The sequence below is a fragment of the Onychostruthus taczanowskii genome, unplaced genomic scaffold, assembly GCF_017590055.1.
Source record: "Onychostruthus taczanowskii isolate IOZ18803 unplaced genomic scaffold, ASM1759005v1 scaffold5, whole genome shotgun sequence".
NCBI lineage: Eukaryota > Metazoa > Chordata > Aves > Passeriformes > Passeridae > Onychostruthus > Onychostruthus taczanowskii.
Window position 1 is genome coordinate 18,259,235 of NW_024502568.1, and position 25,000 is coordinate 18,284,234.

General features: G+C 45.4%; 1 protein-coding gene across 2 annotated transcripts in view; it reads left to right on the forward strand.

Moving 5' to 3' along the window:
- MGMT (O-6-methylguanine-DNA methyltransferase) overlaps positions 1–25,000 on the forward strand; it is a 134,960-nt gene that overhangs the window by 94,273 nt on the left and 15,687 nt on the right. For both annotated transcript variants that reach the window (XM_041415580.1, XM_041415581.1), the window contains exon 4: positions 11,133–11,293. In XM_041415580.1, coding sequence (XP_041271514.1) covers positions 11,133–11,293 — 161 coding nt within the window. The remainder of the gene's footprint in view (positions 1–11,132; positions 11,294–25,000) is intronic.

The window sequence follows — 25,000 nt, forward strand, 5'->3', positions numbered from 1 at the left end:
CTAGAACCCACTTTGTCCTCTGCAAGGAGGTTGAGGTGTGATTTTAAGGTCACAGCAACTCTGCACCCCAGGGCAGCAGCTCTGCACAGGGAAGTTCCAAAACTCCTGGATCCAGCGATGAGGCATCCCCCTGGTTCCAGAGATTTGGGGGAAGATGGGAGAAGCAAGAGCCATGCTGTGGCCAGGCTGGTCCATGAAGGGCAGGGTGTGTTTGAATTACAATTCCTATGCTCAGCCTTTAACAAGCTCCTTCTGAGGTGGCAGTTTATGGACTCTTATTTCAGTTAATTATAATGGCACTTTTTGAAACAGTATTTTTATTGGTTTTATTGATGTGCCCTGCTGGCTTTCCAATCCAGTATTGGGTCTTGCTTGGTTACCTGAGGGAAAAGCTTTTCCTCCTGGATGCAGAGGATGCTGGGATGGCCTGTGGCAGGGGAGGGCTCTTTTGGTACCTGCAGAAGGGCCCATCCTGCCAGAACCTGCCCAGAGGCACTGTGGAGTGTTGGGAGGAGCAAACTCCACATCAGTTTGCTCCAAATGAATGAAAATACTCTTTATTGTTTGTTCTCCTCACTGTTGTATTTTTGTGGTTGAGGCCAAATTGGTAAGAGGTACAGCCAGCTGTTGGCTGGGTGATGCCATTTTGGGAGAGATCCTGCTGATGTGTGTGGTAGCAACCTCAAAGCCCTGCAGAAAGACTTTGGAGATCTCTATTAACTATGCTGTTTTAATTGGGATATATTAGTTTTTCTGAGGTGCTCTAAGGTGTCCCTAAGTGTCTAAGTCTTCTGTTCTCCAGGTGAACAACCCCAGTTCTCCCAGCCTGGCTCCAGAGCAGAGAGGCTTCAGCCCTGGAGCATCTTTGTGGCCTCTGGACTCACTTCAGCAGGAGATGCTCAGGGGTCACAGACTTTACACCCACACTGGGAACTCGCTTTGAAAAACGTCCTGGCAAGTTGAATTCTTATGAGGTTCCTGATTTATCTGTATCTTAATTCATTTTAATAGGCTGGAGGATCTGCAGGTGCTGTTGATTATAATTCTTGGTGCTCACTGTCATCTGGAATTCATGCACTGACGCACGTCAAGGTGGACATCCAAAGTCAGGGCCCAGTTCCAATAATTCAGCCTTAAGTTTTTGTCCTTCAATGTCCCCATGCACCAGATCAGAGACCTGGGTCTTGCAGTGTAAGGGTAGTAATGTGTATTTTAACTCCCTTAGGCTTGGTGGTTTGTTTTTTTTTTTTAAATCCATGCATAATTGGGATTATATCTATCTCAGATATGTAGAAAAAAATGTAAATTTGGCTTCAGATACCAGTTAGCAATTGGGTTATCACTGCAAGGCAGGATGCTGAGTAGGGCTGGTGGACTTGTGGCCATTGCAGAGGGCTGAGGGTGGTGATCAATCCCCAAAAGCAGCATTGCAGAGGGCTGGGGGTGCTGGTGAATCCCAAAAGCAGCATTGCAGAGGGCTGGGGGTGCTGGTGAATCCCAAAAGCAGCATTGCAGAGGGCTGGGAGTGCTGGTGAATCCCCAAAAGCAGCGTTGCAGAGGGCTGGGGGTGCTGGTGAATCCCAAAACCAGCATTGCAGAGGGCTGGGGGTGCTGGTGAATCCCAAAAGCAGCCCAGCGCAGGGAATGCGGTGTGCGGTTTAAGGGTCCCCTGCAGCCAGCCCTAACACAGTTAATTGCCTGTGATAAAACAGACCTCCCAGGTCTGATGGGAGACTTCTTTTATATAAGAAAAAATGTTTTGTAACAATTTCTTGTAAGTGCTAAAATTAACTGACTTTCTTTTAACCTAATTAAAGCTGGAGCTGATGATATCACCTATGCTTAATGTTGCCGAACATCTCGGGCAGAGCGTGCTGTGCTTGGAACTTGGCTCCAGTTCTGCTTCCTGCTTTAAGACATTTAATGTGAAGCATCTGCTCAGTTGTTGCTGGTTCAGGGTGTGCTCGATCTCCCCCGTTCTCAATCTAGAACAGGGTGGTCCTTCCCAACACAGAAGATGCTCAGAAAATGGGCTTTTTTTTATCTTTTCGGCAAATTCTCCGCTCGTTCTGCTGCCAAACTTACTGATTTGAAACGGAAATATTTGTGAAGAGGTCACTCTGATATTAAGGATATTTGTGTGCTCTCAATAGGGCCCAGCTGTTGGTGTTTGAAGGGTTTCATTGATGGAGGGGAGTGTGTCTCTCTGGGGAAGGTCTCCGAGCTGACAGAACTCCCGGTGCTGATGAGCACCAGTGCTGACTGTGGTTGTCTTGGCCTGGATGATTCCTGCTAACACAGAGGAGGATGAAATCTGGAGAGACCAGGAATTAGTCTGGAAAAGCTGTGGGTGGGAAGCAGGAAGAAAGCAGCGCTGGGATGGGTGACCAGTGTGGAGGTGGAGCAGGAAATGTTCAGCAGAGCAGTAGGGTCAGACTGAGCAGTGCAGAGAAGGTCCGGACCACGTGAGCTCAGCAGGGTGGTGGTGGCCGGCAGGGGAAAAGGGCACAACTTTAAAGGTGGCCTAAGGAGAGGACTGTGGACAGGAGTGAGGGGAAAGGGGGAATGGCTTCAAGCTGCCAAAGGGCAAGGATAGATGGAATATTGGGGAGAAATTCTTTCTGTGAGGGTGGTGAGGCCATAGCACAGAGCAGCTGTGGCTGCCCCTGGATCCCAGGTTGGACGGGGCAGGAGCAGCCTGGGACAGTGGAAGGTGTCCCTGCCATGGCAGGGGTGGAGCAAGATTATGTTTAATGTCCCTTCCAACCCAAAGCAGTCTGGGATTGAGGGAAGGAGGGTGGCATGGAGCAGACAACAAAGGGCACTGGGAGGCACAGGAGGAGATTGAGGTGGTCGAAAAACCAGAACTTGGTTGTTGTCCTTCCACCTGGCTGTTGCTTCAACAGAGATCTTTGTTCCTAATGGGATTCACTGCTGTGAAAACACAAGAAATGCTCAGGGAAAGAGAGCCAAGCCCACACACACAGAGCATTGTTTTCCTTGGATGTGTTTCAGGTGTTCCTCGGGAAGTCACCGCCGTGGTCTCGCAGTGCCACATCCCAGGGCAGGATCTTGTTTGAAATCTGTGTCTCCCTGTATAGGATTCCAATCAAAACTTTAATGGGCCAGGGCAGTGAGTAGCATTTAATGACCTTCAGTGCTATCACTTGAGTCTTTTGGGCATTGACATTGATTTTCCTTATCTTGGCATGTGGAGACAGGAGTCTCACTCCATCCTTTGAACTATTTGCTGGTGCACACCAGGAGCAGGGAATAAGCAGGGGGCAGCTTTGCAGGGATCATGGGCTTGGGCAAGCCCAGTTTGCCCCCCAAATTTAATGTCAATAATTGCAAAAGTCAGGAAAAAAGTGACACTATTTGGATATCTTTGTGTTTATTCAAGAGGTGTGTTTATTTAGTACTTATTGTATAAATAATTTAATATGCTCATGTATTATGTGATTAATTATAATTTATTTGTTATATTATTTATTTGGAATTTATATCAGGTATATGATGCCCAAATCTCTGTGCAGGTGCTCCTTTCCCAGGGTTTAAGAGAGGATGCAGAATTTCTCACCAGTTAGATCTATAACAACTTGCATCCTCCAGAGCAGATAAAAACAGAATAAGGAAAACATTGCACAGGTTGTACAACAACAACTAAGTCTGACTCAGCTCTGATTTCTCGTGTTCTTCCCTAAATGCATCAATTTTTTCTTAATAGGTCTTAAAAGGAGCAGTGTCGGGGCTGTTCGACAGGAATTGGGGGTTATTGCTGTTTATTGCAGCTCTCATCCCTTTTTTAATCTCTCCCTCCCATCATAGAGCCACTTCATTTATAAGCAGCTAAATTAAACTGTGTCAGGATGTGCTTGGCCATGAATTTTAAACCTAAAAAGGCGCTTTGTTCCTTGATTCAGTTGTGGGGAAGAAATGCAGCAGAGCCACCCGGCTATTTGAACTCTTTATTTGCCACATTTACAATATTAATAACACTGTTTCCAGAAGTTGTCACATCAAGTAAAAGATCTTCATTCCGGGCTGTCTTTTGGGGCCAAATCGAGACTGGATGCATGCATTTAATAAATTGTAGTCTCAAGTAGTCATTTTGGTAAATAATTAGCTTGGGTGGAAGAATAAGTTAGCATATTGTATGCATCTAATGCTGCAAATGTACACCCAGCAAACTTTGCTATTAATCAACAGTCAAGCACTGTAAGTTGGGTCTCATACATAATGAATTGTCCTGAAACCTCCTGGGCTTCATTGATAGAAAAATAAGAGAAAACACCAGTGTAGTAAGCTTTGGAATAAAATTTAACGAGATTGCTCTGCATCCCGTAATCGGTTTGGAGTCATTAGAGACCAGATAATTCAGCTGCAGTTTTGGGGTGGCTTTAGCCTTCATCTATCAAAGAAAGGCTGCTTAAATGACATTTAGATGTGGATAAAATACATTTTTAGTTAATTTCACAATGAAGGCTCCAATAAAATTGTCGACTCACTGTGTGTTTTTGTGGAAAAAGTAATGCTGCCTCACTAAGTCCCACTTTAATGTTAATTTTTGTGTGCTAATCATCACTGATTCTTCCATTTGAAAGGTAACAGAGCAGCTGTTTCTCTAAGACAAAAATACTTTGGTAAGATAAGCACAGATCTATATAACTGTAGGAAAAAGACAGCCTTCAGTTTTCAGATAGTGCAGCTTTTTTCTGTTATGAATTCAGATGCGTGAGAGTTATGTGACAACTTGTCTTCAGTCATTTGCTGATCAAACAAAAAATGCCGTTTAAAAACCAATAATTTTAAAATTATTCTGGCCCCTCATATGTATTTCATGGCAAGAGTTACCATTCAGGTGCTAGAGGATCAACAGTGACTTCTGCAAATGTAAAAATTAACTCTGGTTTAAGAGCTTTGTTATTAACTATTTTACATAGATAGATAGATAGATAGATAGATAGATAGATAGATAGATAGATAGATAAAGCTTTTATAAATATTAAGAATTATCTATGCTAATGACACTCATGGAGCTCTGTACCAACAGTCACCAGGCTCTTCACACCACTGGGGAAGAAAACCACAAAAAAACCACACCAAAACAAAAATAAAAATAATATAAAATTGCAAAAGGACAAAATAGTAAATTATAAAACATTATCCAAAAATTAAAAATTAAAAAATTAGAATTAATAATGTAATCTGAGTCTGCCCACATTATCAGTGGCACTTTGTTGACTCCGGGCTAGGAGGAGTTGCAATCTTTTTTTAGTTGAGGAGCTTTTTTCATTTCTGTCTTAAACAAAGAAAAAAAGTTGAAAATTTTAAAATTTAAGTAAAGGGGTCTCTTCACTTGCTCAGTTTCTAAACCTCTCCTTAGGCAAACCACTGGAAGGTGAGGTGGTTTTCCAGAGATAAAGCTACAGGCAGTGCAATTGGATTTTGGATGTTACATTCAAACAATCAGTAATAGTTAAAAACACAAATATTTCATAAATAGACATCTATTTTATAAATATGTTATGGGAACTGCTACAACATTCTCCTGGTATTTATTTTTGCTAAGGAAGCTGCCAGCTCCTGACTTTCCCCCAGGGAATGTGCCAGCAGAGTCGTGTTACATCCCCTTCCTTTCAGCACAGCTCAAGGTCCACCTTGTTTCCCTTAAGTTTCTGAAGGTCTGAGGCAAAAAGCATCTCAGAGACAAATAATGAGCATCCTGCCACCTCAGGACATGGCTTCTCCCAGCATTTCCCTGGTTTCCATCATGCCTGAGCTATTTGGGATGATCCCGAAGCCAATCCGCTGCTTACATGTTTATTTTGGAAGCGCCTTAGAAACTTCCAGTTCTTGGCAATGCTTTGGAAGGAGCCTGTTAAACTGAAACAGGTGCTGCTGCTTTCCTCCCCCTCTGCTGGAACCAGCTTTTCCTTCCTTTCATCCCAGGCAGACGTGAGAGGCACGGGAGCAGCAGGGCTGGGATGGAGTTTGGGGAGGCACCTCTCAGCAGCGTGGATGCAGGAGCCTGTGGGAACTCAGCACATCACTCTGGATGTCCAGAGTCACTGAGAGAACCCTTGGAGGCTTGGAATGTTGCCAAAAGTGTCTGGTGGCTTGACTTTGATCCTTCTAGAGATGAGTCATCTATGTGTAAGGAGATGAGAAACCTCAGGGTTTGAATGGTGTATTTACAGGGTGAAATACAGATTTTAGAATTTAGGTACAGGAGGGTCATGGAGACAAGAAGGAGGATTCAGGGCGTGGTCCTAGGTTCTTCTTTCTTCTTCATGTCTTCCACTTTCTGTGGTGATGTTGGCACTTTTGGATTGGTTCATGGTGAAGGTACACTTGTCAATAAGGGTGAAAAGTCTTGGGAATTAAAGGTAAATATGATAGACATAATTTTTACTATAAAAGACACAGCCGCCCCGTGGGTGGGAGGGACTGCACTTGGCTGCCTTGCTGAACAGACCTCGGCTGGGCAGACAGAAAATATTGTAGATAAGAATTAATAAAGAAGATCGAAGACCAAAAACTCAAAAGTCCAGACTCGTCCTTCGAAGCGCGGCCGCCCAGAACCACCTTTCCATATCGGGGCAGAGACAAAAAACAGCAAACCCCCATAGGAGCCAGCTGCTTCCCCATGGGCAGGCTCTGGGAAGGGCTGGAATGGAAAGGAATGGGTAGGATTGCAGGGGGAATGGTGTGCAATAGCTGTGGGGGGTGAAAACCCCAATCCTGGGGTGGATTCCCGCGTTGGGATTGGTCTGGGCTCCCTTGGACGTCACCACCACGGGCTGGAGATGTGCAGCAGCAGCAGTGGGTGCCTGGCCTGAAAAAAGGCTCTTTGTGAGACACATCCAACTGGAAAATACATACATTTCTTTCTAGATGCCTTTAGGTAGCTTAAAACGAGCTTTTATTTCTGATTGGGGAATTTGTGGTTTTAATGTAGCATCCCCCTGTAAAGCCATGTTGGTCGTGTGGAGCTGAATATCCATTAACCCCAAATAGCCCCAAAAAGTTAAGGCAGACATGTGACAGACATGTGACACTGCTGACATATTAGAGGGCATCACATTAGTGCAAACAAAAAACTTCTGGGTCAAAAAATAAAATAAAAATAAAAATACAAAATGCACACTAAACCCCAACAGCAGCAATTGGTTGTTGACCAGGTAAAAATACAAAACTGTCCACTTGGAATTTTTTTGAGATACCAGGCAGCACCCAGCGTAATTCATGAAGGAAACAAGTGCAATGACACACTCTGATGAAAATGGAAGCAATTTAAACTGCATTGATGTGGTTTAAATAAATGTTTCTCGTTATTCCAGCCCCAATTTAAAAAAAAAAAAAAAGGCATTGGTACTTTTTAAGGAAAAAAAATTCTCCAGGGTGAAAACAAAGCAGTCAGATTTCTTACATATTTTGTTTAGAGCATGGGTTTTTTATTTTTCAATGAACACATATTATTTTCCTGTATAAAAGTCAAGTTGCATCTTGTTGATCACAAGGTTAAGGCTTTGGCCACCACCCTGTGTGCTGCTGGTGCCTCTGTGATCCTTTTCCTTGGTCACCCAGGGCAGGACGCTAAGAAAGGCCCTTTTTTCTTCTTCATTCCCAAATTCAGGCCCAGGCAGTTCATATGACTCTCAGGTGTGTGTTTCTCTCTAAATTTCAACTTGTTCCTGTCCATCTTGGACTCAGAGGTGCTCCAAGATCCGTGCCTGGAGCAGGGAGTTGGGAAACCTTCCAAGGAATCCGACACTGAGCAGAGGGATTTCCTTCCAGGGGGGAATTTCCCATGATGTAACTCCTCTGCTCTTCTTACCAATGTTTTGAGACCACTTGGACTCTGCTCTTTGAAAGGTACTTAAGGCTTTGAAGCCTGAGAAAATCCTTTAAAAGGCAGCTGGTGTTTTCAGTGGAATATTTAATGCCGAGGTGGTTTGTGGAAGTTCTGCTATGCAAGTTTGGAGAGGGAAGGGGGAGGAGGGAAGGGCAGGGAGGGGGGCCAGCAGAAGACACCCATGCATGAGTGATGTGCCTTCTTTTTCTTTATTAAAGCTGTCAAATTCCCAGGAATAGCTGTTGCCATCTCTAGCCAAGCAAAATTAATGTGAAGGTTTTCCTTTTTTTTTTCAACTCCCTGCCAGTTTGAAGCTCTGGCTGTGTGTGTTGGCACGTGGAGTGTGTGTCCTGCAGGAAAAGAAGTCAGTGCATTCCTGGAGAGCAAATTCATTTCTGCCTTGCAAAGCCTTCCCTTTCCTGGCCAAGGTGGGGGTGGCAGGTGTTGGGAAAGCCTCTGGTGTTGAATTGCTGGGAGAATGGCCCCACCAAAAACATCTGGAGATGTTCAGCAGTGGCAGGGCACTGCGATTAAAAGCAGCAATTAAAAAGAAAATTAAAAATAAATTCTCTCCAAACACTCCTGCCGGGGAGCACCTGGAGAAGTGAGGAATGTGTGTGTGATGGTTTGGCTCAGAATGGAACCTTAAATCCCAGCCAGTGCCACCCCTGCCACGGCAGGGACACCTTCCCCTGTCCCAGGTGCTCCAGCCCCAGTGCCCAGCCTGGCCTTGGGCCCTGCCAGGGATCCAGGGGCAGCCACAGCTGCTCTGGGCACCTGTGCCAGGGCCTGCCCACCCTGCCAGGGAACAATTCCCAATTCCCAGTGTCCCATCCAGCCCTGCCCTCTGGCACTGGGAGCCATTCCCTGTGTCCTGTCCCTCCATGCCTTGTCCCCAGCCCCTCTCCAGCTCTCCTGGAGCCCCTTCAGGCCCTGGCAGGGCTCTGAGCTCTCCGTGGATGCTCCCCACTTGTTTTGGGGGTGACTGATGGAGGGTGGGTGCCCTTGGGCTGGTCCCTGTTTGGAGGTAGAGCCCAGGGCTGCTTTTCCCAGAGCCAGGAGGAGATGGAGTTTTATTGGTGACATTACAGCCCAAATGATTTCCAGACTCCCAAGAATGAGAAACAGGATGATGTGAAAAACATAAGGAGACTGCAGCTTTGAGCACTCTTCGTGCTCTTCTGGATAAATGGAGCAGAAAAGTCTCCCCACTTCTGTGCCAGGTTTCAGAGGAGTTGTTGTTATTATATTCTCTCATTATTATTTTGTTGTAGCTCTAACAATTCGTAGTAAAACAGAGCCATATTCTGCTGTGTTGTACCTGTGTGAAATAATGGATTATCCGTGGTGTTGGGAGCTTGGTTTGAAGTCCATGTCATGGGGATTTCTGTTCAAAAGTTTGTGCATGGATTCTCATGCTTTTTCTTTCAGCAAAGATATTATTAATCAGAAAAACAGCATAAAGTAGACACCAGGTTTAAAAAGCAACTTGATCCTCCTTCACATAACATAAAGTCAAAAGCATCAATTTGATAAATAAACGGAAAGAGAAATAAAATTGCCCTTAACTCCTACCAAACTAGTTCCAAAGCTGATTCTGCAGATTTGTTTCGCTCCTACTCCAAGCCATGGACTCTGTGCAGCTGCTGGAGTGCTTTAATGGTCCTTCTCCACTTCCCCAGCAGGAATTAGGTGGCCTTGAGTGGTTCACAATGAATTAGGAGCTGAGCTGGGGCTGGGGGAGTGGCAGAGCCTTGGGTCAGGCACCAGGCTGAGGGCTGGGCTGCTGAGGGTGGCTGTGTCCCAGCCCTGGGCACATCCCTGACCCCATCCAGGCTCTGCTGGTGATCCCAGCCCTGGCTGGGCTGGCTCAGGCTCTGCAGATGTTGGGTCTCTCTGCACAGCTGCCTCGTGGTGCAAGCAGAGCCTGGCTCCTTGATGCTGTTCCTGAAGCATCACTTGGTTCATTGGTTTTGGCTTTTTGCTCAGAAAATCCCTTCCCCTCCTCGCAGCACGCTCAGGAGCTGGGGTTGGTTTGCTCTGTCCCCGTGCCTGGCTGGCACAACCCCTCTGGTTCTCTCTTCCCTTGTCTCAGGTTCACACATTTTGATGTTGCCACAGTTGTCATTTTCCTGCTTTGAGGCACATCCAGCCTCTCACCAGAAGACTCTGCTGTTGAGGTCTAACACTGAGGAACCTCTGGCTCTGGCTTTTATTTCCAGCTGGGAGAAAAAGCTGCAAGAATCAGGAAACCTTTGGGTGGCCCCTCAGTTTGGTGAGGGTTCTGGGTATGAGAAGATTGCTGGCAGGGGTTGCTGTTCTGGCCATCTCCCTTGATGTTGTCTCCATCATTCCCATGGATGCACTGTGTGTTTACTGCTGCCCTCACACAGGTCTCTGCCGTTCTGGGAGACCCCCACCACACCCCAGCCTTGGGAAGCACCAGGAGAGCACCACCACCCCCTTCCCAGCACTGCTCTGCACCCCTGGAAACATCCAGCTTGGAGAACACAGCTGGATACGTGCAAATCCAGTGTTCCCTTTTTCACTGCTCTCATCCACACCTTGCTCTTCCAGAGGAAAGGAAAAAAGAAGGAGCAGGGGAAGAAGCACATTTTTATTTACAGGTGCTTTCTGTTCGCTCACTTTGCTCCTCAGCCCCTGCAAGCACGAGCTGCCATTGAAAATCAAATGAATTCTCAATTGCTTCCTTCCAATTCAATCAGGGGAGGGAAGCAGAGACCTGCCACGGCGCTGGAGGAAGGGGGAGCTGCTTCCTTCCCTCCTTCCCCAGGGATGGCCTGGGGACAAGGGACTGCGCCCCCAGGGGACACAGAGGAGGAGCCTCACCTCCATCCCTCCTGGAAGCACAAGGATGTGTCATCCACCGTGGCTTGGGTGGTGTCCCTGCTCCCTGACATTTCCCACATGGCTGTTCCCTCCTACATGGGTTTTCTTGCAGGTGTTCATAACACTGTGCCATCTCTGCATTTGTAGGGGTGATGAGGGTGAGTTTTTGTTACTGCTGTGAGGAATCCCTTCACTTTTCTCTGAGAAGAAAAAAGGTCTGAGTGCAGATTAAATGTTTTGAGGTTTTTATTTTGCTGATGCAGCGTGTGAATACTCGGTTTTATCACAGCGTCACAGAGTAGTTTTGCTTGGAAGGGACCTTCAAGCCCATGTTGTTCCACTCAAGGAACCAGCTTGTTCAGAGCCCTGTCCAGCCTGGTTTTGTCATTTTTACCTCTGTAACTTGCATTTCTCTGTGTCTCAGCAGGGCAGAGCCCTCGGTGGCTTGCGAGGTGTGCGAGGGGGCCGAGGAGATGCCGGAGCCCCTGCAGCAGTGCACGGCCTGGCTCCGAGCCTACTTCTGCGAGCCAGCGACCACAGAGAGCCTGCCCGTGCCAGCCTTCCACCACCCCCTGCTCCAGAGAGGTCAGTGCCACCCTCCCTGCCCCCTGCCACCAGCCACTGGCCCCATCTCCCTCACCCTTGCTCGGTGAAGTGACGCGGTTCAGCTGCCGACGCTGAAAGGTTGGGCTGTGAGCACACCTGGAGGGCTCTGAGCTGCTCCTGAGCTGTGGCTACTTAAAGGAGCTTTTGGCCACCAAGAGGGGGGCTTTAGGCTTTGGCATCACTCTCTGCAGCTCCCTGACAGGAGGGGACAGCCAGGGGGAGATCTGGCTCTGCTCCCAGGGAGCAAGGGATAGGAAGAGTGGAAATGGCCTCACATTGCATCAGCGGAGGTTTGGGTTGGAGATTTGGGAGAATTTCTGCCTGGAAAGGGCTGTCCAGCCCTGGCACAGCACCCCTGGGCACTGGTGGAGTGCCCATCCCCATCCCTGGGGGCATTTAAAAGCCTTTGGATGTGGCACTTGGGGACATGGGTGGCCTTGGCAGTGCTGGGGAACTGCTGGAATTGCTCAGAGGGATTTTCCATCCTCAGTGATTCCCTGATTCTGTGGTTCTGTGTCCCTGTCAGGAGAAAAGTGCCAGGGAAGCAGTCAGGGATAGGTTGTGTGAGGTCAATGTGGCTTTATTCCTCAAAGTTATCATAGATAATATACTGATATTTTTAAACAAAGAGAATTGTTACCACAAAGTTGTGCTATTTATGAATTTAGATAAAAGCAACACCTGACAAAAGTTCCTCCTCACCATTCCCCATTTATGGACCGTGTTCCTGAAGGCCTCATTACAGAAACTGACCATTTCAAATGAGTCCCAATATCAATAATAATAATAATAATAACAACAACAATAATCTCAGAAGTCTGATGTTTGCAGTGCCTTCTTGCCTGCCCCAAATGCCATAATTTCTGGGTGAATCGGGGAATCTCAGGATCTGTGAGCTTTCCACAGCACTTTGTTTCCATGAGCATCTTCTGCTCTTACTCTCCCATGTTCTGCACCTTCCCCAGTGCCAGATCTTACACAGTCAAATTCCAGGGAGGTACTGAGGAATTTTTTTATTAGCTGGGGCAAAATGAAGTTGTGGAAACTTTGAGGTGGATGTGAATGGGCAAAGCTGGTTAGGAAATATCCCTGCTGTGCTGCTCCTCCAGCTCCAAACAACAGCAGGGGAATTCTGCCTCCCAGATTATCCATCACATGATTATAAAACATCAAATTTTACAAACAAAACATTTAAAAAATATATAAATAAAAGGGTTTTTTTTTTTCATTTTCATTTGTTTTCCTAAATGGGCTCCTGTATTCTTTTCAGCTTTGTGTATGAGATTCCTTGGTGCAAGCACTGCTGATCTTGTTTTAGCTGCTGCTTTGGGGTTCAGCCCTGAGAGGTTTGAGTTTGTAGAAGACTTTGGTCCATCCCTGGAGCACCTTCCTGTGCAGGCAGCACTGCAAGGCACTGAAAAAACTTCTAAAAGAGGAAAAATAAGGATATTTTATAAGGATTTATAAGGAAAAAATAAGAATTTTCTTTTAAATAAGGATTTTATAAGGGAAACAATCACCACCCTTGGAAGGGCTCTTCAGGAAAGTTCTTCAGCACCACCCATGCTCAGAAGCCAGACAGGAGCTGTGCAGGGCTGGTGTTGTGATAAGGTACGAAATGATGACACAGACACTGCTGCTCTCGAGGGGAACAAAAAAGAAAAAGAAGAACTTTATTTTCTGACTCCAACATTTATAGTTTTCCAAAGGTGACAGTGGATTGGAGGGTGACAGTGCCACCTCTCCAATGCCACTGGACAGACCAAGGGTCCATCAATTCTCTCCACCTCCATGAAAGAATGCAAAACATAGGTTATTTACAGAACTGTGTGTGAGAAAGTTTGTTGAAAGAATGTAAACATCAGAAGGCTTAACAAAGTCTTACAAAATCAGGGCGACAGGCTGGGACGTGGCTGGTGGCTCTGAGCATCAGCTGAGGGTCCCTGCAGCACCCTGGCCTGGTGAGGGTGGCACTGGGGGTGGCACTGCCCGCTGGTCCTCAGGGGCTGGGTGTGACCAGCTGCAGCTGGGCTGCAGGGCAGTGTTCTCCTTTCAGCATGGGCACATCCACCTTGTTTTAATTTAGCTCCCTCGTTTGCTCCTGGCCTGGCCCGGGTCTGTGTGTGTGTGTTTTACTGGGGGAAGGCTCCTACGTCATGGAAACGCTAATGAGGGATTAATTGGCTCAAGTCACAACGATGTGAGAGCATTTCTGTTCTTCTGTCACTTTCTCCTACTAATGCTTCCATAAAACTGGAAAAAAAATTACGTTGGAAGGAATGTGGAAATAGATGTCAAAGATTGGAAGGAACTGGTTTTAAAAGTTATTTAGGAGAAAGGTGATGTAAAAATCAAATTGTGATGGGTTGCACTTCAGTTTATCTGCACATCAGAATTGCAGTTTTGCTAAATTAGGAGTTTGGTATTTATTTGCTTTTACACATTTACATTTGAAAGTGCCTGCTCATTTCTCCAGGCACTTAAAAACGCAGAACAAACATCAGTGAGAGCTGAGGATCCAAAGCCAGAAAGGCTTTTTCTCATCACTCTGATTTTTTTACATTTCTGTTCAGCAGCAGCTTTTCAAGGGGGGCCCTGAGCAGTCTGGGGCAGTGGAAGGTGTCCCTGCCCATGGCAGGGGTGGAACTGGATGAGCTTTCAGCTCCCTCCAACCCAAACCAGGCTGGAATTCTGTGATTCCATGATCACCAAAACCTTTGGCCCTTTTTCCCCCCTTCCCTGTGAATGTGACCATGTAGAGTATTGCTCTTCGAGAGAGGATTCAAATTCCATCCTCAAGTGCTTTTGTAATCAGGACTGACTGTTGCATAATTTCTTCCTAATCAGTGCTTACATCAAATTTTATTTTATTTTTCTGCACTAACTTCCTCTGGGGGCCGGAAAGGTTTTGCTTATGCCAAAAAAAAAACGCATTAAAAAGGTTCCTCATCTGACAAAAAAAGTGTGAAGTGCTTTTGGGATGAAATAGTTCTCAATTCATGGTCAGTTTTCTGCAGCTGCTTTTGTGCCAGCTTTGAGGACATGGTTCCTTGTGGACAGAAAAATCGTGACAATCAACTCTGACATAACAAAAGCAGAGAGATTTGCAGATTCAGAAAGTAGAGGTGATCTGCTTTATAGTCATTAAGAAATTCTATAAAAATTCAGTATCTGCTGTTTCAGTGGCTTCTCCTATATCTTAAATTTTTCTAAAGTGCCTTTAATCTTCTAAATTACTCTTAGACAGGGTAAATGTGTTTAAAAGCACTTAAAATGCAAAATCAGCCATTCCTCTCATAACTTGGCATTGGCAAAGGTGGAATCTGAATCTTGAGGCAGGCAGGGGAGTGGTGGAGTCACAGAGCCATTAGGGTTGGAAAAGACCTTTAAGGTCATCCAGCCCAAGCATTCCCAGCACCAGCACCGTGCTCACCACTAATCCGTGTCCCCAAGTGCCACATCCACGTGGTTTTTGAGTATTTCCAGGGATGGTGATTCCACCACTGCCCTGGACAGGCTGTGCCAGGGCTGGACAGCTTTTCCATGAAGAAATTTTCTCTAACCTGCAATCTAAACCTCCCTGGCGCAGTTTGAGGCCATTTCCCCAAATTCTGTCCTTTGTTCCCTGGGAGCAGAGACCAACCCCCACCTGACTCCCTGTCAGGGAGCTGTGGAGAGGGAAAAGTTGGCTTTCCCAACACCTCCAGGAGCTCTCCCCTTACTGGCTCTCCAGTTTATATGCAGCTAATATATTTATTTTTAAATATAATCCAAAATGTGGAAAATAATTTCAGCAACGTGTGTCACGGCCAGCATTCAGTGTGGCATTTCATTGAGCAGTCAGGTTCTCCCACTCCTCTGAGTGGGACATCTCAGAAAAACCCCTGAACATTCCTAATGGGAAATGATTAATTGCTCTTAATGTAGCCTGGTCATTAGCTCCCTTTCTGTATAAAAAAGAAAATGGGACTATTGTTGTTTTGAGGGCTGGGGTGGGTGATTTGTGGGTCGGGGACACAGGGAAGGCAACGCTGACTCGGCCACTCCTGAATGTCCTGCCCTCCCTTTGTGGTGCTGTGGGGTGGGGTGGCTGCAGTGGCAGGGTGGCACAGGGTGGCACAGAGTGGCACAGACTGGCTTTGCTGTGTTTGCAGTGGCACAGGGGGGCACAGGCTGGCTGTGCTGTGTGTTTGCAGTGGCACAGGCTGGCACAGACTGGCTTTGCTGTGTTTGCAGTGGCACAGGGGGGCACAGGCTGGCTGTGCTGTGTGTTTGCAGTGGCACAGGCTGGCACAGACTGGCTTTGCTGTGTTTGCAGTGGCACAGGGGGGCACAGGCTGGCTGTGCTGTGTGTTTGCAGTGGCACAGGCTGGCACAGACTGGCTTTGCTGTGTTTGCAGTGGCACAGGGGGGCACAGGCTGGCTGTGCTGTGTGTTTGCAGTGGCACAGGCTGGCACAGACTGGCTTTGCTGTGTTTGCAGTGGCACAGGGGGGCACAGGCTGGCTGTGCTGTGTGTTTGCAGTGGCACAGGCTGGCACAGACTGGCTTTGCTGTGTTTGCAGTGGCACAGGGGGGCACAGGCTGGCTGTGCTGTGTGTTTGCAGTGGCACAGGCTGGCACAGACTGGCTTTGCTGTGTTTGCAGTGGCACAGGGGGGCACAGGCTGGCTGTGCTGTGTGTTTGCAGTGGCACAGGCTGGCACAGACTGGCTTTGCTGTGTTTGCAGTGGCACAGGGGGGCACAGGCTGGCTGTGCTGTGTGTTTGCAGTGGCACAGGCTGGCACAGACTGGCTTTGCTGTGTTTGCAGTGGCACAGGGGGGCACAGGCTGGCTGTGCTGTGTGTTTGCAGTGGCACAGGCTGGCACAGACTGGCTTTGCTGTGTTTGCAGTGGCACAGGGGGGCACAGGCTGGCTGTGCTGTGTGTTTGCAGTGGCACAGGCTGGCACAGACTGGCTTTGCTGTGTTTGCAGTGGCACAGGGGGGCACAGGCTGGCTGTGCTGTGTGTTTGCAGTGGCACAGGCTGGCACAGACTGGCTTTGCTGTGTTTGCAGTGGCACAGGGGGGCACAGGCTGGCTGTGCTGTGTGTTTGCAGAGCAGATGGCTCATTAGAGCACAGGACAGAGGAAATTGGAGGCACAGCAGAGTTTTCCTTCACCCTGTGGCGAGCAGCAGCCCTGGGGTTCTGCTCCATCCTCACTGGATGAGCCCTTTGCATTCCTGAGGGTGCAGTTCCTCCATCCACTCCTTGTCCTGAGGGTGCAGGCCTGGAGCAAAGCTGAGCTCTTCCCTCAGTCCAGCTCATTCCTCCTGTCCCTTACCTGAGCTGTGAATTCCTGTGTCAGGCTCAGAGGTCTGGAAGTGGCATTATGGGCATTGATGGATTTAAACTGAAGGAGGGTCAGTTTATGATGGATTTTGGGCAGGAATTGTTCCCTGGCAGGATGGGCAGGCCCTGGCACAGGGTGCCCAGAGCAGCTGTGGCAGTGTCCAAGGCCAGGTTGGACACTGGGGCTTGGAACAGTGGAAGGTGTCAGGAACATGCTGGACTTTAAGGTCTCTTCCAGCCCAAAGCATTCCATGATTCTGGCACATTCCAAGCCAAGGGCAGAGCCCAGCTGTGCGGAAGGATCCAGGAGGAGCAGCTGAGGATGGAGAGCAGAGAGGAGAGCTGAAATCCCCCGTGCATGGTGTAGGTTACTCACCCAAGAGGGGATATTGATGAAACACCTGATACATACCGGGAGCCTTCAAAGGAGCTGGGAGCAGCTCCATTCTCCCGCCCAGCTGACATAGCCAGGCCTGTAATCAATAATTACCCTGTGTAATTATTGCTCCTCCAGACACTGCCACTGCCCAGGGCTGCTGGGAGCACGGGGAAATGCCAGCTCTGGGATGAGGAACCTCCTCACTTGGTGTCACCCCCATGGAGCCAGAGTCACCCCCGGGCTCGCCCTCCTCCCTGGGGCTGTGGGATTCCCCCCGGGAAGCTCCCATGGAGAAAACCCTTCCAAAACTCATCCCCAGTACTCTGCACCTATCCAAAGCTGCACTAGCACCTCTCTTTTACTCGTTTTGCTGGATGAGCTTTGAGGTCCCTTCCAACCCACCTCATGGGATTCTGTATTTATATTCTGCAGTCTTGAGCTGCTCTGTTCATTGCTGAGGAGGCAGGACTTGCCCTTTCTTAGGCAAATACAAATTGTCATTTTCACCACTGTTGTTTGCTGCAATTTGTGGAATTCTCTTAATTTGGTACTAGAGTTTCAATTCATTAAGGGAAAAAAAATTGATAAATGTTTCTGATTTTCCCTTTCTCAATCCTGCAGCTTCATCAGACATGCAAATACATTTCTATTTAGGCTTTTAGAAAGTGTTAAATATGAAATAATCTGCTCGGAAACGTTCATACTTCACATATCTGGACATGGCAGATTCAAGTGCAGAGAGCTGACAAGCTTTCCTAGTTCTGTCTGCCAACTCAGAATTCAAATTCCAGAGACTGGCATCTTCTTTTATTACCATTTCATGTGAGAGGAGTTTTGATAAGCACAAAGTCACTGTTTTGTGAGACATTTAATGGATTTTTACAATCCAATACTTTCCTACAATTTTCTGCAAACAGAAATCAATCCTCTCCAACCTTCAAAAAGGGAAACAGCAAAACCCCAAAATAGCCCAGTTACTTTTATACCTCTAATTCTTTTTCCAGCCCAGTTGGCCCATTGCTTTCTATCAACTATATGTATTTAAAAACAAAACAAAACAAAACAAAAAAGAAATATCAATACAAATGCATTCTGGACAGAAGTATCTGCAAAATCCCGGACCCAATTCCTGTTGAATTCAGATCAAAATTCCCATAATTTCCAGTGGAAGCCCGTGTGGTTTTAAGTGTACCTTAAATACTTTTATTAAAGTTCATAGGGTAAATTGTCTGCCAGATGTGACCCATTTAGGACAATTCAGGCCCTCTTAGATGCAAATTTCCTTTTTGGCAGCACTGATTGAAGGTGCTGATGGGGTTTTGGTGGAGCCATTTATTTTTAAAAATAAATTTTAATTAATTTATTTTAATTTTTAAATTTATTTTTAAATATTTAATATTTAAATATTTGATAATTTAAAATTATTTTTAATTTTAATTTTTTAAAATTAATTTTGTTTCCAGTAGGACAATCCTTTCTTGCCAGTATTCTTAACGTTATTACAGGTAGGCCATAATTAGAATGAAGGAGAATTTTATAAATAAGGTGGTTTTAGGTAAAAGTGGGTGGAAGGTCTGCAGCCAGTGTTCACCTTTGCAATGGCAATATTTTCACTTGTTCTCAGAGAATCTGGGGATATTCAGTATTTAAGACTCTGAAACAGCTGCCGCGATGTGTGGATCTTATAATTACAAATTTTTGGAATATTATCAAATATTATCAAATTACTCCAAACTTCTGTTTAGAAAGAAAGGGTTTGTGTTTTGGTGATGGGGTACCAGGAAGGAATTCCTGGCTGGGAGGGTGGGGAGGAGCTGGGGTGGAATTCCCAGAGCAGCTGGGACTGCCCTGGATCCCTGGAAGAGTCCAGGGCAAGACTGGAGCACCCTGGGACAGTGGGAGGTGTCCCTGGATGGGCTTTGAGGTCCCTTCCAACCCAAACCATTCCATGATTCCGTGATAAATATTTGCACAGAACCTCAGTTGGACCAAAATCAGGGCTGCTTCATTCTAAAATCAGCAGCTCTAAAAGCCACCTGCATGTGAGGCTTCTTTATAAAGTGAATTTGCTCAAAATCACATCCCTTTTCTCCCCATGAAAGAAAAGGAATCAGTTGACCCCAATCTAAGAAACATTTTGACCAACCCGGTAACTTTTGACATTGCTGCTTGTAGATGAGATTTAGATTAAAAGGTAAGAATTGAAGGTGGAAAAACCCCACCAGTGTAGGAAAATGACTTTTTTATCCAGAGTGGTGTGCTCATCTTCACCCAGAGCCCCAGACCTCAGCACCTGCTCTCATTGCAGACCTGTGAGGAATAAGTTTAATTTAATTCATTTTTCCTTTGATTTGTTGGCTGGCTTGCCACACATGCAGCCCCACGTAACCTTTGCACCCCTCCTTAATAAAAACCCATGCAATCAAGATAAAAGGAAAGGATTTTATAAATACAGCCTCCCACACCCGTTTTATTAATGAACTTTCAGGCAAGTTTACTTAAAACCCCTTATTGATAGGCAATACCATCAATACTCATATGCATTTAACCTGTTTGGGGTTTCAGAGGTGATGTGCTTAATGGGACTGTTACTATGGTGAGCACCTTGTTTCTAAGTAATATTGTTAAATTTTTTTCAGGAAATTACAATATAGTGACATTTCTGACAGCTCTTATATTAGGGGCACACAGATAAATTCATCTGAGGGAAATAATTTTATCATGAAGGTATTTTTTCTGCTTCTTGACCTAAGGATGCTCCTTTCTGACTCGTTTTCAAGATGTTTTGCCACATCTCCTGACCAGTTTATTTGCTGACCATTTTATTCTGGGGGAAACAAGGTCTCACTTAACTGGAAAAACACACTTTTCACTAGAAATTTGCATCCCGCTCTCCTCTCAGAATAAAATATGCAAGAACAACATAAATGGCATACTCCTTTTTTTCCTTTCTTTCTTTTTTCCCCATGAATTGGGCCTTTGATGTTCAAGAGGAGCAAGTATTAAAGGACATCCCTAGAAGGCTGTAGAAATTGTCCCTATTTATGACAAATGTAAAATAGTACAAATCTAGCTGAATGTGATGGTGTCATTAGTTTGTGAATCGCATCCTCGAAAATAACTGTGGAGGAGCCAAATCGGTTTAAAAGAAGATAACAAAATGGTTTAAGCTACTTAGGTTGAATGCCAATTATATTTTAATATTCAACTGAGCATATTTTACTAAGAAAAAAGGCAGCGTCGACGCATGCATAACTCATTGGCAGCGTCGACCAGCTGTGCCACTCTTCTCTTCGAATCACTTTGTGCATTTTAGTAGCATGGTAATTTAGTAGAGAACTACCTGAGTGATGGCATTTTCAATGAGCAGGTAATCTACAGAGAATTTTTATATGGTTATGAGTTCTGTGCTTCAGCCTGGCAACACAAAAATACATCAAGACCAATTACGGTATCAACTTTCAGCGTGATACCCTTGCCACGCAAGTGCATGTATTTCTGCCCCAGGCATTTCAAATTGCATCTAATTTGAAATCTTTGGGGTTTTAATTAAATTTCAGAATATATGGAATTCTTCATTAGTACCTGCTCTGAATAGCAGATTATACTTCTCTCAGTCTCTCGTTAAAGAAGTAGGCTGTGGTAAATAGCATGTTCAAGAACTGATCATTTGTGGTGCCTGGATATTGGGAACAGAAATAGTGAAATGCAAAATAATATCAAAAAGATTATTAGTCCAGTGAGGGACTCTTGATTTGTATTTTAATGGAATTTTACATTTCTCTTAATGATTTGCAAATTGTCCTCTGATTATAAGATGCATTAAGCTTTTCATTTTAATGGAGAGACACAGCCATTAGCAGAAATTTTTTTTCTGTCTTCTTTTTAGAGTGCTTCCCTGCAGCAGATAAATATTGAAACCATTAACACCTTTTGATGTACTTTATAGTGCTGCAGCTTGGACCAATACATGAATGAACATCACCCTTTTATATTTTAGCACTTTGCTGGAAGCTCCTGGTTGTCGTTCCGTGGGCGAACAATGACCGGAGCCCTGCGTTGCCCTGCCTTTACTTCCTTGTAATTAATGTTCCAAATGTTTCGGGGAACATCATTCATATTTAATGCCAAAAGAAGTAGTAAAGCCAACAAAAGTCGAGATCTGAAATGCAGATGGAGGGTGCTGTGACCTTAGCTCTGACCATCCTTCCAGGGAGGAGAGTTTGTTAGGGATCCGCGGTGGGCGAGAACACAACCGGCTCCTTTGTTGCAGGCTCCAGAATGCACCAGCACTCTTCATTTGTCAATCTGAAAGTCAAATTTCCTCCTTGCTTTCAGCTTAACGTGAACCCTTAATGTTGTATAAACATGTTGTGCCTGTGCTGACTTCATTGGGTTTGGCAGGAGAGCGCGGGATGAAGAGCAGCCTCTTTTTTGTGGCGGCTTGCGAAGCGTGAGGAGGATTTTCCTGATGCTGCAGGTCCATGTAAAACAACAGGGCTGTTACATCAGGTAAATGTGGGATTATGAACCTTACCAACTGAGGGAAATCCCTGTCATATTCTTTAGATGCTTTGGAAAATCAAATCATTCTTTAAGAGGTGCAGGGCTGGGGTGTTTGCCCAACCCCTCCTGCTTCTCACTCCCCAAATAACCCAAATTTCTGCCTGTGTCTTGGCAGACTCCTCCTCTCCTGGCAGGTTACCTGTGAGAACTTCCTCCAAGCAAGGCACTAATTTTAGGCCTGCCTGTTAATTGAGCAGCCTCGTATCTGTGAAATCCCATCAGGGGTCACTGGTAGGACTGCTTCTGTGTTTGCTTCCAGGATGTCTGTTTAAATAATTTGGATCTCGGGAATTCCAGTTGCAGTTCATTTAAGCAGCACTGTGTGATGGCACTGGGATCAGTCTGAGGTTGAGTGACTTCATGGGATCACACTTCACCTCTCCCCAGTTGTTTTGTTGGCTGCTTGAATACATACTCCTTAAAAGAAAAAAAGAAAAAGCAAAAACGCACCTTAACTTTGAGACTGAAGCCAGAAGATTCTGGGAATTATTTGCTGCTGCTGCAGCACTCTTGGAAGGATGTTGTGAATCAGTGTTTGGAAAGTGCTGTGTACATCTTAGCTCCCTCCATTAGGTATAACTCAATAATAAATTAATACAAATTTAAAAAAAATCAGTACTTTGATACTGATTTCATTTGTCTGCAGTGAGGAAATAGTTCCATTTTATTCCATTTAGGCACTTTAATGAGTATTATTTTTAACATGCACATTTACAAAGGAACTCATAGAAAGCTGAGGAATTTGCTGCTCCTTTTTTAGCCCAGCGAGGATCTTACACTTTGTTCACGTAGTGCAGCACATTTGCATTGCATGTTTCATATATTAATTTTCTAGGCCAGGTTATCTTTGGCAACAGGATCTTCACAAAGGAACTGAGGGTGCAGATTTCTTGATCCAGAGTCCTTTGGGAGGGGATATTTGGGGCCATGCTGAAAAATGAAACGGTGAAAACACCTCATCAGTGTAACTCTAAGTGGAATTATAGGGAAAAAGCAATTCTGTGGGAAGCAGGGAAAAATAGAGGAGAGATGCTGGGGCCTCCCAACCTCCTCTGGCTTGCTGGAGGAGAACATCAGGATACCTGTGCTGAGTAATCCAGTGGTGACCCAGTGTGGTCAAAGGTTTGCAGAGAATTAATGTTTCCTTTCTCCCAAATTACCTGGCTTGGTGTTGCCCTGTTGCCTGAGTGGGTATAAAATAGGCTTGTGGAGGTATTTGGGGGATGCAAGGGATTCCTTCTGGCTGAGTGTCTTGGATTGGAAGGGAATTTAAAGATCCTCTAGTTCCAAATCTGTGTAACATTCCAAATATGTAGCACATGATATTGCAGTGTGGGAGAAGAAATAGCCCTGTGCTTGTAAGGTGATAAAACCTTTCCTTTCCTTTCCTTTCCTTTCCTTCCCTTTCCTTTCCTTTCCTTTCCTTTCCTTCCCTTTCCTTTCCTTTCCTTTCCTTTCCTTCCCTTTCCTTTCCTTTCCTTTCCTTTCCTTCCCTTTCCTTTCCTTTCCTTTCCTTTCCTTCCCTTTCCTTTCCTTTCCTTTCCTTTCCTTCCCTTTCCTTTCCTTTCCTTTCCTTTCCTTCCCTTTCCTTTCCTTTCCTTTCCTTTCCTTTCCTTTCCTTTCCTTTCCTTTCCATTGGAGCCCTGCAATGATGACCAATAATCTTGTAGGACCTATCTATGAATTTTAGAGCCCATGTCCCACACTTCCTTCATGGTGGTTCTGGATTTTGTGTCCTGAGGTGGCATTTGAGGTTCTTGTTAAGGAATGTCACTTTATTTCTCCAAATTTGCCCAATTTGTGCTCAGTTTTGCTGCCTGGTTTTGCACTCCCAGGTGTAGTTGATGATCCTGACCAAGACTTCCAGCTGAAGGTCCTGATGAGTTGGAAATTTTGGTGTTAGCGAGCTTAATTTATAGGGATGAGTTGGAAATTGTGCTTTATCAGGGTGTGTGGGCATTGAATCCTTTATCTACACCTTGAGTTTTGGATTCATTGGTACTGGAATGACACTTGCAGCACATCCATAAACCTGGGAGGAGCTTTCTGCAGAACCTCCCTGCTGGTTCCAGTCTGTGACCAGAAGGTCCTGCCTTCCCATCAGTGTAATCAGGAAACTGCATTCATTCTGATTTATTTATTTATCACCGAATCCTCTGTTTTATTTAGGAACTCTGGGCAGGTTTGGTTGTCTCGTTAACAGGACGAGTCAGCCTGTGAGGCTGCTTTTCTGTTGAGTTCCAACAATGCAGATTGGGGTAAATTCACTTTAATTTTTGTTATTTCCTCTGGAGAAAAAGAGGGGTGACCTTCCCAAGGCTGGCAAAAACAAGAACTCCAATAAAGGGGGAGAAAACGAGAGTAGAGGTGGGACCAGGTGGTGCATTCAGTGTACACCACCAGGGATTTCTGAGTTTTGGGCCAGGTGTTAGCCATTGGTGACCTCTTGTCACACAGAGCCATGAGGGAGAACAGTTCAAGCTCTGTCTGCAGGGTGCAGCTGATGAGGAGAATTTCAAAGCTGCCCAGGTGAAGTTCTTGGTGAGTCTCAGCTCCCTGACAAAGAGAAATAGAGGCAAGTCCCTCATTTATTTCTATCTTGAATGGGGAAATAGAAATTTAATTTTCTGGCCCAGTCACTTAGAAATTGCAGCTGAGCTGGTGCGTGGTGTCTCTGGAAGGGCCATTCTGTGTCTGTTCCAGAACAGGAGGAAGGGTTGGTAGCAGTAAATAATGATAAAATATGGCCAGTTAAGCTGAGTTTGCAGTGATAAGGCAGTGGTTGAGTTTCTCTGATCTGCAGGTCTCTTGTATTTATGTCTACAGCAGTTCCTATGTGGATTTAAAATGTCCATAAAGTCAGTAAAAGGCTATTTTTACCTACTTTGCACAATTTCCTGCTCCCAAAATTGATGTATTTGAAACAAAGCAAAAAATATTTGCTCCTGGAATGAGATTTTGAATGGGAAATGTTAGCCTGGAGAAGATTTTTGTCCCTGATTATTCAACCTGGAGTTAAGGCATTGTAGAAATACCAGCAGGTCCTTGTTGGAGCCTCAGGTTTGAGTTGCAGATTTGGGATCTGTGTCTCAGTCTCTGTCTCCTCTCCTAAACCTCTCCATGCTCCCTGCAGTGCCCAGGTAGGAATTAAGACATCCCCAAAACAAAACTGGGAGTGTTTTGGTGTTTTGCTGATTTTAGCCCCCTGTGTTCCTATGGAGAATGATTTATGGAAGTCTTGCTGTTCCAGAACCTGTTGGGAAGAATTTCTGCATGAGGTGCTGCCAGGAAGCTAAAAATACATAAACCCTGAATTTTCTATTAAAATAACAGTATTAAATAATTAGTGATTTTCACCATGGCACTCCCTACTTCTAAAACAATGTTTTAGTGTTTAAAATATACTAAA